Below are 11899 nucleotides of genomic sequence, written 5' to 3'. Positions count from 1 at the left end.
GATGTATTTTTTGAAGATTTAATCTTTTGTATTGAAAAAAAGTAAACATATCTCCATTGTGAATGTGAACTATACTTATTTTGAACATTATGTTAATGGAATTATGTTGGTTTCTACGTTTAAACTTAATATATTTGTGTAGTTTAATGTTTATGCCTAGGGTCAAACATTTATTTTTCATTTTAAAAGTAAAGTCAGCTTGTCATTTTGTATATTATATGACATGCTTGTAGTCAACATACCATGAAAACATTAGATTATGCAGAGGTCAGATTTTGAACCTATGTTGTAGGAGAAAGAAATTTAGTTTCAATTGCTAAATTATGATTATTAGAAGTTAAGTCCATTGGTCAACCAAATTAGTTAAATTGACATGTATATGTGTCGAGAAATAAGAAATTTGTGGTTCAAATTATCGCCTTCAATTTGTATTAAAAAGTCAATCTTTAAAATAAAATTTTAGACCATTTTTATATTATTTTTATTTTTTGTTTCATGTTTCTAACAATTGTTTTTGTTTCTTCTCCATCTCTTTCCTATGATTTTAAACATACATTTGATTTTTTAGCAATTCTAGAAACAAAAACTATATTTAAAAAAATCAATTTTTGTTTTTCTAAACTCCTATTGGTTTTGAAAATATTTAGCCATGTTTTTGTAACTATTTGATTTTAAATTTTTTGAAAATTAAACTTATAAACATTAATTCTACCTCTAACTTCTTGATATTTACTTTTTTTTTTTTTTTTAACCAAGGTTTAAAAAACAAAGTTGGGTTTTGAAAACAATAAAAAGTAAAATTTAAAAACTTTTTTCTTTATTTTTTTTAGAATTTAATTAAAATTTTAACTTTTACCTGACAAAAAAATATACAAATTGTTATAAGATATTTAAGGCATGCTTGAATTGATTTTAAAAAAAAAAATATTTTAAAAAAAGTTCATTTTTATTTGTTTATTTATTATTATTTTTTTCATAAAAACTGATTAACATACAAATAAAAGTTATTTTTTAGTGGTTACCAAACACTGCAATTTCTTTCAAAATGACTTATTTTTTAAATTAAACACTTGAAAGTGTATGCCAAATACACCCTTAGAAAAAATAGAGTTCATTAAAAATAAGATTGAGTTCTGAAAAATAAGTGCATTTAGTCAATAAACTTTCAAGATAATTTGTATTTTAGAATAGGTACATTTGGTGTCTGAATAATCAAAATGTATCCTTTCAATCCCCAAATTTTAAAGATTAGGTCTAAAATGTCTCTAAACTATTTTGTATTTTCATTTTATTTAATTATATAAAATTTAAATATGCTTAAAAAATAATTCTAAAGAGAAAAGATAATTTCTTAAAAATATAATTTTTTAATTTAAAATAATAAAAAAATTACTATATGAACCTTTTAAATCTATTTTTAAAAATTTAGGAGTTTAAAATATAAAATTTGAAAATTTACAGATCAAATTAATTTATTTTAAAAAGTCTAGGGACTAAATATTTTGAAAACTTAGAGATTAAACCACGGAGATATTATTTAATACACGGGACTTAAAAAAAAAAGAGTAAATTTTCCTTCTTTATTGTTAAAATCATTATTAATTTGTTTTATTATTATTTTTTAAGTACATTATCATTTAATTTTTCTTTCACGTCCAAGGAATGAATGAAAGGTCCAACTTCAAATTCGTCCATTCCATTTCCCAAACCAAAAGATAAAAGATTTTCAAATTCCAGAGAAAAATCAAGCTCGGTTTCTGCAAAGCTCATCCCTCTCTCTTTCTCTCTGAATGTGAGAACGAGAGCCATTATGTTCCTCCTCCGACCCATCTCCCTCATTTCCCTTCTCCTTTTCTCCCATTCTTCACTCACCGTCTCTGCCCTCACTGCCATTCCCATCTTAGGTACTCTTCTTTAATTTCTTTCCTCTTTTTCTGGGTTTGAACCAAAAGCTCCATTATTCTATAATCTGAGATTTTTCCTCTCTGGGTTTTGTTGAAAATCAGAAAACTCTGGTGGGGTTGAGGTTTTTCAATTGTCGGAGCCATGGAGGACTGGAAGAAGCCTTACGGAGCAGGACCCTGCTGTGAATTCGTCTCTGATTTTGGCCGAAGCCAGGACTCAGAGGAAAGACCCCCTCGATAACTTCAAACCCTATGTGGGTGGATGGAATATCAGCAATGAACATTACTGGGCTGTAAGTTCTTTCTTCGATTCTCAATTTTGGGCTCTGCTACTTGTAATTACTCTGATTTTATTGTTTGTGTTGTGGTTTATGTGTTGCCCTTTTTTGGTTTCTTCTCCATTTAGACTGATTTGGTAGTTGTAAGAGTATGACTTGGTAGTCTTTTTCATTTTTCTGTTTCCTATGAGGCTAATCTTATTTAATTTCCCCTGTTTTGTGAACCCAAAAGTTTAAACTGGTGAGTCAGGGTTATTTCTCACAATTTTGGGAACGGAAATTAGCATATGACTTACAAGTGATCTTCAATGTTAATTGGAGAGAAAATGATATTTTACAGGCTTTAGACGGAGAATCTCTTGTTCTGATATCATGCTAAATCACCTCTAAACTCGCAAGCTTAAGCTGATTTATTTGTGATTTTCGCCGAAGTGAACAATCAGACGATCATTTATGTGTTGTTTGGAACATTTTTGTACCTTGTTCTCACTCTTTGATCTTTCTTTGCCCTATACTTGCTAGTGTTGTGTATTTCTGTCATTTCTTGTTAGAAAAGAACAAGGAAAGAAATTTTAGTACATGGTCGTATGTGGTGTATGTTGTGTTTCTATTTTAATGGATCAAGTTTTAAATGGATTTTCTTTATTTGAAATAAGATCCTTCGAAGTTGAGATCTTTGGCAAATTTGTTACAGGTAGCTTTGGTTGTTAATTTTTGGCTAAAGTCGAACTCGGCTTCCTGTTTTTAGGTCTTATCTTCATTACTTTTTGTGTCGTTTGATATTTATATTAACAACTGCGCCTTCTGTCCTGTTCCAATTTGATGCAGTCTGTTGCTCTTACTGCTATTCCATTCGTTGTCATTGCTATTGCTTGGTTTGTGCTCTTTGGGATATGCTTGTTCATCACCTGTCTTTGTTGTTGCTGTTGTCGGAGGGAGCCTTACGGCTATTCTCGGACGGCCTATGCCCTCTCTCTCGCTTTCCTCATATTCTTCACCATCTCAGCAATGTAAACATCCCTCTCCCTCCAATCTGCAGTCTAAAGTTTCTAATGTGGCTCAGAAGTTAATGTGAAGATATCTTCGTTTTCATACTTTGAATCAGTGTAGGATGTGTCATTTTATATGTTGGTCAAGGGAAGTTTCATAGCCGTACGTTGAGCACATTGGACTATATAGTAGACCAGGCAGATGGAACTGCTGAAAACCTAAAAAATTTGTCAGCATATCTTTCTTCAGCGAAGTCTATCGGAGTCGATTCGATATTTCTGTCTGCAGACATCCAGAAAGGAATTGACAATATTGGTACAAAGATAAATTCTGTTTCTTCCACTCTTACTAATGCAGCTTCTGACAACTCAGGCACGATACAAAAAGGCCTAGATGAAAAGTAAGTAGAACATCTTGTATCAAATTTCGGTGCTTTCAGTGACCACGAGTAACAAATTTTCATGTTGCATATCACAGCCGACTCATCCTCATTATTCTTGCTGCTGTTATGCTCTTGTTGGCATTTATTGGATTCTGTAAGCATTTTTACTTCTCTGAGTAAATAAATTATGAACTGACCGTAATTGGAACCTTTCTTATATCATTTTTGGTACTTGATCCAGTATGTTCCATCTTTGGATTGCAGTGTGTCGTATACACGTAAGTATATCTACGGTTCCATTTTCTTTTTTGCAATCAGGTTTGGGATGCAATGTTGTAATCTATTGAACACTCCATTCTTAATGGTCGCAGCTTGGTAATATTTGGTTGGATTCTCGTTACGGTCACATTCTTTCTGTGTGGCGTGTTTCTTCTTCTTCACAAGTAAGGGTTTCTATTTCATTAAGTTTTTTTGTAACCAAAATGATGCATATAGGAAGAATACAATATACATATCGCCAATTGAACTCGTAGGATATTCAATATGATAGATAGCTAAATGTGGCTTTGGCTTGGATTGGAAAGCAGCAGTTTGATGCTTGAAACAGACATCTGTTGTTCAAGAAGTGTTCTTGTTTTGTTGACTGTTGTCTCTATCAGCTTCAAATTGATTCTTCTTTTTTCATCGTATGCATTAGTGTGGTCGGAGATACATGTGTTGCAATGGAAGATTGGCTACAGAATCCCACTGCCCACACGGCATTAGACGATATCCTTCCATGCGTCGACAATGCCACTGCCAAAGAAATTCAGTCAGTAACCAAAAATGTGAGTTTCCAACTTGTTAGTTTGGTCAATGGAGTGATCAACACAGTCTCAAATGTCAACCCCCCTCCAAATATCGGCCCTCCTGTGAATTACAATCAATCTGGCCCATTGGTGCCACTTCTTTGTAGTCCGTTTCATTCCAATCTGACCGATCGACCCTGCTCGGCAAAGGAATTACAGCTGAACAAAGCTCCTGAGGTGAGAGATATATGTTATATTATAGCTAGCTCAAACAAGTACATACGATATGACACAGCCTTTTACTGCATTTTGCTTCGATATTCTCATCAAGATCTTGATTTGTTGCGTGCAGGTTTGGAGGGATTTCACTTGTCAAGTATCAGCCTCTAGCATTTGCACCACCACTGGTCGGTTGACTCCAGCTTTCTACAACCAAATGACAGCAGCAGCAAACGTGAGCTATGGTTTGTATCGCTATGGACCGTTCTTGGTTGAACTCGTAGACTGTACATTCGTTCGACAAGTGTTTACGGATATCAGTAACAACCATTGCCCTGGCCTCCGACTATACATGAAATGGATATATGTTGGGTTGGTTTTGGTGTCTGGTGCTGTCATGCTCTCCCTGATCTTCTGGATTATATATGCAAGAGAGCGACGACATCGTGTTTATACAAAGCAGTTTGTTTCCAAAGCTCCAGAAGGACAAGACAAGGGCAGCTAGATATCAATCCCATATGCATTACACTAAACACTCGGCGTTTTTTGTCTTTCCATGTACATTATTCTATTACATGACCAGCTTAAGAGTTCCATTTATTTGATGTGATTTTAATGGGGTCACCTTTCTCTTGATGAACAAACATTGTTGTGATTTTAATGGGGTCACGTGTGATGTTCTATTTTAGGGGCATATTTTGTTTGATATATTTAAATAATATTATGTTTAATTAAAGTATGGGCTATTACGTGGATATATAATTTATTACATTGGGTTCTTTTATTAGATTGTGCCTTGAGTATGAACTTAATGAATAGAAGCTCATTTCTAGTTAATTAGGGTTTAATGAGAATTCTAATTGAACTAGTATATAAAAAAATTTTAGGTTATGGTCCTCAATATACCAAAATAATAAACAATAAGCACTCGGCCTTTTTTGAATCTCATCTATAGAGATCTCACTAAGAGTTTTTAGAGTTTTGGTTGAGGAAGATTTTAAAGTCATTGTCATCTTGAAGCTATCATCAATCACAAATGTTATTTATTTTTGACGATTTGGCAGGAAGAATTTTAGGGTTTATTTATTATCAGAGCATGAATTTTATTTTGGATTATTGAAATTTTGATTCAATTTCTGGTAAAGATAATTAAAAGTTTAAGAGAATTAAGATTAAAAAAAAATGAAACCATCGTTACCCATGAAAATTCACATCGGCAACACATGAGAACTTCAGCGTTCATCAAAACGTCTCGCCGGCAGAAGGTATTCTATTAGCATAGTCAGACGTTCTCAATGGAATCTAATTGAATTCGGTATATATATATATTAATGAGGTAAAGTTGTTTTTTCTTTGAGCAGTGGCAACTTAATTGGTGGTTTCTTGGTTGTTGGGATGATATCCAATTTCTGAGTATATACTGCATGATCTATAGCATAATTGCTACTAAATTGATTTCATACAATTATTGGGATTGTTGCATGTTATGATTTCAAGATTAATGGATTATGTTGTGGTTTAAATTTAAATTTGATTGATATTTTGGTGAATTTAAATTTAAATTTGATTGATGATATTTAGTGATATTCACTTTTTATATTATTTTAATTGTATTATATATATGCAATTATTGAGTGAATATTGATAAAGACTATTTGATGTTCTTCCTTTATTTTTGTACAATAATATTTATTATATTATTATGTCTTATATTTTAGATTGAATTGATAAAAAATAATATGTTACCAAAGTAGCCTATATTATCTAGATCGGTTTAATTATGAAATATAAGATGTGTATATTCATGAATTTATGCGAATAATTATCGGCCTAAAGGAAGATAATTACTTGGCCAAATTGTCGGTATGCATGTGGTAATGAGTACGTGACAATTATAAGGATTGCTCATGTGAAAAATAAACGGTTTAAAGAAAGACTATTTTTTGACAGAGTTTATTGCACAGTTAGTGTTTTATTCGAAAGGCTGGACATCAATGTTGTGCTAGGTATCTTGTTAAAAGGGTCCACCACATATGTGAAACTATTTTGTTATATTTTAATTATGAGTATATATTTTGTTGTTTATTGTTTTAGTTGGTCCTACTCAACTATTTGGAAATTTGAGTTCAATCCCTAAGTTGAATGGATAAAACTTCAAGATTTGGAAGGAAAGTCTAGAGATACTTCTCGGGTGTATGGATTTGAACGTTGCATTAGGACCGATAAACCTACTTTTGCTGAGGAACAATCGAATACGGCTAATATAGAAAAGTGGAAACGGTCAAATCGCATATGTTTGATGATCATTAGGCAATCTAATCAGGAGTCTTTTCAGGGCTTTATCATGGAAAGTGAAAATACCAATAAGTTCTTTGCTCAAATTGAGAAATATTTTGCTAAAAAATGAAAAAGGGAAAGCAAGTAGTCTTTTAACTTCTATGAGGTATAAGGGCAATAGAAACATAAGGGATTACATTATAGAAATGTCCAATCTCGTAGGTAAATTAAAGGTACTTGATAGCGAAATAAATGAAACTTTACTCATGTATCTGGTACTTATCTCTCTTCCTGCACAATTAACCCAGTTTAAGATAAGCTATAATACTTAGAAGGATGAATAGAGTATTAATGAGCTTATCTCACAATGTATGCAAGAAGAATATAGGATTAAGAGAGAAATGACAAAAAGTGCTCATTTGGCAATAGACTCTCATGATACGAAGAAAAGAAAATTTGTGGATGCTGCAGAAGGGACATCTTAACAGAATAAAAACAAGAAACAAGCTACTGAAAATTCTTGTTTATTCTACAATTGTCCCAAGTATGCCAAGTGACATGTAAAGAAGGATAAACTTCTTACTTTGGTTTGTTCTGAAGTCAATTTAGCTTATGTACCTACAGATACTTGGTGGATAGATTCTGGTGCTACTACTCATATAAGTATCTTAATGCAGGATTGCCAAGTGATGCTGAAAGATTCATCTATATGGGCAATGACAAAGCAGTTCCAGTTGATGCTGTTGGAAATTTTAGATTACTTTTTAAAACTGTTTTTTATTTGAATCTAAATGAGAATTTTGTTATACTGCTATTTAGACGGAGTTTAGTTTCTATTTTCAATTTGGACAAATTTGGTTTTTCTTGTTCTTTTGGAAACAATAAAGTTAGTCTTTTTCAAGATTTCAAGCTTATTGGTACCGATTCTTTAATTGATAATCTATATATGCTTGATTCTTTTGCTTCATTTAACAAGATCTTGTTATCTAATTCATGTGGTACAGAGCGTAAATTAAATGAAAATTCTGCTATGTTATGACACAAGCGTTTAGGTCCTATCTCTAAATAGAAAATTCAAAGATTTGTGTCAGATGGACTTCTTGATTCCCTTGATTTAAGTAACTTCAACGTTCGTGTGGAATGTATTAAGGAAAAACAACCAAACATAAGAAAATTAGGTGCCAACAAATGCTCGGACGTCTTAGAACTAATAAATACAGACATTTGTGGTCCATTCCCTACGACTTCTTGGAATGGATAACAATATTTTATTACATTCATAGAAGAGTATTCAAGATATAGATACCTATATTTTAATTCATGATAGAGGTTTTCAAGTCTTTCAAAGCTAAAGCTGAACTTTAACTTGGAAAGAAAATTAAGGTTAACAAATCTGTTCATGGCGGTGAATACTACGATAGATATGGTGGATCAGGCGAACAACGTCCAGGGCCCTTTGTCAAATACCTAGAGGAATGTGGAATCGTTCCATAAGACACTATGTTGGGAAAATCCAACATGAATCGTTCCATAAGACACTTAAGAATATGGTAAGAAGTATGATTAATCAATCCCTCTGGGCGCAAGGCATTAAAGACTGTAGCATATATTACCTAGTAAAGCAGTAGCTAAAACCCCTTATGAGTTGTGGACATGAAAGAAGCGTAGTATCAGACATCTTCATATTTGGGGTTGTTCAGCTGAAGCTAGGCCTTACAGGCTAATGAAAGAAAATTGAACTCAAGAACTATTAGTTGCTATTTCTTTGGGTATTCTGAGCACTCTTGGTGTTTCAAGTTTTATGATCCCACTTCTAGATCATTGTTTGAGATGGAAAATGCTAGATTCCTTGAGGATGTTGAGTTTGGAGGGGAGATAACATAAGGAAAGTTGCCTTTGAAGGGGAATTAGTTTCTTTTCCTCATGTGGTTATAAATGATGTTTAGGCTCTAATTCCTGACTTCATTATTGAACCAATTATAGAACAAGACAACATTGCAATCCCCATTATTGAACCTGAAGTTCAAACTCAACAACATCAAAAAGTTCCACTTAGAAGATCTATCAGAGAGAGAAGAAGTGCACTTTCAGATGATAATATTGTGTTTCTTCAAGAACATTAGGATGATGTGGGCGTAATGGAAGATGATAACTACTATGGAAATAGTTTGTACGAACGCTCGTGTTCTGTTGGGGTTGATGCCCTAAAATCTCGTGTCCTGTAGTTTGTAAATAGTTTGTACGAACGCTTGTATTGTATAATATATGATATTTACTTCACATCTTGATTTTGCTCAGTTGTTTGTTTTATTTGCTTTATCACAAACCAATAAACAGACAGTGGATCATGTCTTGAGTGATAACCAAAATGGTCTGTAGTATATGGATATAGGAGGGAAATCTTATCCTGATAACGCTATGGATGCGACCCGCTTTGTGGAATGGTCACAGGTGTTGTGACTTGTCACAGATGGTCTGATCCTGATCATTCGTGTAGGGGACATGCGAGCGAAGGCGTCCTATACAAAGGGTAAGAATATAATATGATTATATTCATTTATTAATTAAATTGGTTAATTATGTGATAATTGGCCGAAAACTTCTCCTCAATCGTGCATTAGTGGGAAAAGTATTTGGTTATTGTAACTGAAGAATCAAACGAAAACTTGTTTCATTTTACAAAGGGTTCGAAAAAAATCGCCAAAAGGTGTGAAAACGTTTTGATCGCTTAGCTGAGAGCCTATGCGATAGCGCTCTATTGCTTAAACGATCGCACACAGTCTTTAAATGGTCGCTTAGCTTTTCTAAACGATCGCTTACTAAATACTAGACGATCGCTTAGTAAAACCTACACGATCGTGTAGCTTTCTCTAAACGATGAACATCCGCTATACGATAGCCTTCTCCCACTTGCTTATCATTCTACATGTTCAGCTCTTTCTTCCTTCCTCTACGAAATTCAACAAAGAACACTCTTTGGATTTTCACTCCGAGAATACCAAGGGCTCTAAGTATGGTGTCATCCCTGCTCGGCTTGTTCATTTGATGCCATTCGTGTAGACGATCGTGCTGCTGGTAGCTGACTGTTTTGTGGGCGATAAAGATCGTAGAGGGTTGCTTCTACTAGGTTAAGTTCGTTGTGAAGAAAGTCTTCAACTAGTATGTGAACTCAATCTCTTGTATTTTATTTGTGAAAGCATGTCGTTAATTAGTACTAAATTGCATACCTGTTAGATAGAATGTATGTGTGGTATTTCAGTCACAATGAATTAGGAAAGATCCAAACGCGCTCATGAATACTCTTGTAAAAGAGATCCTTCAATTGGTATCAGAGCTAAGTTCTGATATTCATATTTCATTGATGCAACGAATTGCATATACATTCTTGGTGGGTGCATATCTGCTCTGTTTAATTGTTAAATTGTTGTGGATGTATGGATTAATGAAGTTTTCTGGGATGTTTCCTCGGTTTGATTTAATTCTTTTGCATTTTCGGTTAATTGTAAAGGCCTCTGTGTTTTTTGCCACAATTAATTAGTAATCGAGTTTGTAATTCAAAGTCAGTTTGAGTCTTGAGTCGTTCGTGAAGAAGCACAGAGTAAGGGTTGCTATTCTTCGAGGAAGAAGACGATCAAGGGTTGATCGAGTCGTGTAGACGATGGGGTAAGCGATCGCTAAGTATCAGATGCTCGGGTATCATTTAACGCGTGCACGCACTAAACGATCTTTTAGCTTAGCAAGCTTCATTGCTTAGTAACTGATTAAACGATTGCTTAGTAACACACGGTAAATTGTTTACCTTTCGCCGTGTTAAGCGATCACCTAGACGATCAGGCTTCGCAGCCTCGTTATCATCTAAACATTCGTTTAGCTTTTGTGCCTATCGTCTAGTGTGTGCTGAACGATCATTTACTTTTGGTGTTTACTAAATGATGGAGTTCTCCCTGCGGTTCAAGACCTAGTTCACCAGTGAACCGGTTTGCTCAATGGAAAATATAATAGATAGAGTTATTTCATTCCGATTTTTCTTGTAAAGGTTCATCCTAGTCTATTAATCCTTGGTTTATTACATATGATGTTTGTTTTTTATATGTCATATGGTATGCACATATAGTAAATCCTACCTTAGGTTATGCATTGGTCATGCATCATATCTTTATTGTAATTGTTATAATTTAGAGAAGCATAACTTAATTATGTAAGAGCATGCTCATGCATCATATAATATAAGAGTTATATTTATGCATGCATAAAAAGCATTGTCATGCATCATCTTTATATATAATTGTTATAGTATAAGGGTGTATGGAAAGCATGTTTGCTTGGTTATTGTGCATATATATAAAAGTTATGCATAGTAATGACCGGACATTGCATAAAGCATGACACATAGGTTTCTTTATAAGCGTTATAAACACCTAGTTGTGCGCGATGTATTGTAGTTGTTTGTTTTTAAAGGTTAAAGAGAAATAAGAACTAAAAGCAATAAGAAAGACATGCATGCTCACTTAGGTTTAATTCAGGGTTTTAAAATGTTTAAAACTTGGATAACATAGACCTAAGATCACGGTTCTAATATGATTAACAACCATTAGGCTTTAATCTTTTAATCAGTTTAATAGGATTAAATTGACTAATAAAAGGTTAAAGTATAGCAAATCTATCTATAAGGGACCTTTTGTCTAAGGCGGGTTCTGTCTAGGCTGGGGTATTTAAGTTGATGGAAACATAGCACCCTACCTGGGAACTTACCTGAAAAAATGAATTAAATATATTTGGTGCATGCATGCAAGTTAAGGACAATCCATTAAAGTATTTAAATGTGACTACTTGAACTTGTTCATATTTCATAGACAAAAGTTGTTTATGAGGGGGACTTAAGAAGATGACTTAGACTAAAATTAGTAGCCGGATTGTCTAGGTTAATGAACTTCTAGGTAGAACATTCAGTGGAAGGTACTTGGGCATATGATGCTTTACTTAAACCTTTCACGTTTCTTCTATATAGTCCACACTGTGAGATCTATCCTCGGCCTCGAGGCACCTTTGGCATGTCCCCCT

The 11899-nt window shown here is 33.6% G+C and overlaps 1 protein-coding gene across 1 annotated transcript; it reads left to right on the top strand.

The window, feature by feature from the left end:
* The first annotated feature begins 1610 nt into the window (after positions 1 to 1610).
* On the top strand, positions 1611 to 5297 carry LOC120080138 (uncharacterized). Its single transcript, XM_039034707.2, has 9 exons — positions 1611 to 1904; positions 2007 to 2197; positions 3011 to 3192; positions 3288 to 3572; positions 3650 to 3708; positions 3796 to 3832; positions 3926 to 3997; positions 4252 to 4579; positions 4695 to 5297. The coding sequence occupies exons 1-9, from the start codon at positions 1667 to 1669 to the stop codon at positions 5064 to 5066; spliced, it is 1764 nt and encodes a 587-aa protein (XP_038890635.1). The 5' UTR covers positions 1611 to 1666; the 3' UTR covers positions 5067 to 5297.
* Positions 5298 to 11899: the final 6602 nt, after the last annotated feature.

This window comes from Benincasa hispida, chromosome 6 (assembly GCF_027475165.1).
Source record: "Benincasa hispida cultivar pf3 chromosome 6, pf3_genome.v1.1, whole genome shotgun sequence".
NCBI lineage: Eukaryota > Viridiplantae > Streptophyta > Magnoliopsida > Cucurbitales > Cucurbitaceae > Benincasa > Benincasa hispida.
This window is presented reverse-complemented; position numbering and strand designations above follow the sequence as displayed.

Excerpts from the sequence above, each read along its gene's own strand:
- LOC120080138 (XM_039034707.2), top strand. The coding sequence starts at position 1,667 with ATGAAAGGTCCAACTTCAAATTCGTCCATTCCATTTCCCAAACCAAAA. Across the intron at positions 3,709-3,795 it reads GTTGGCATTTATTGGATTCT|TATGTTCCATCTTTGGATTG; the intron begins GTAAGCATTTTT and ends TACTTGATCCAG. Across the intron at positions 4,580-4,694 it reads AGCTGAACAAAGCTCCTGAG|GTTTGGAGGGATTTCACTTG; the intron begins GTGAGAGATATA and ends TGTTGCGTGCAG.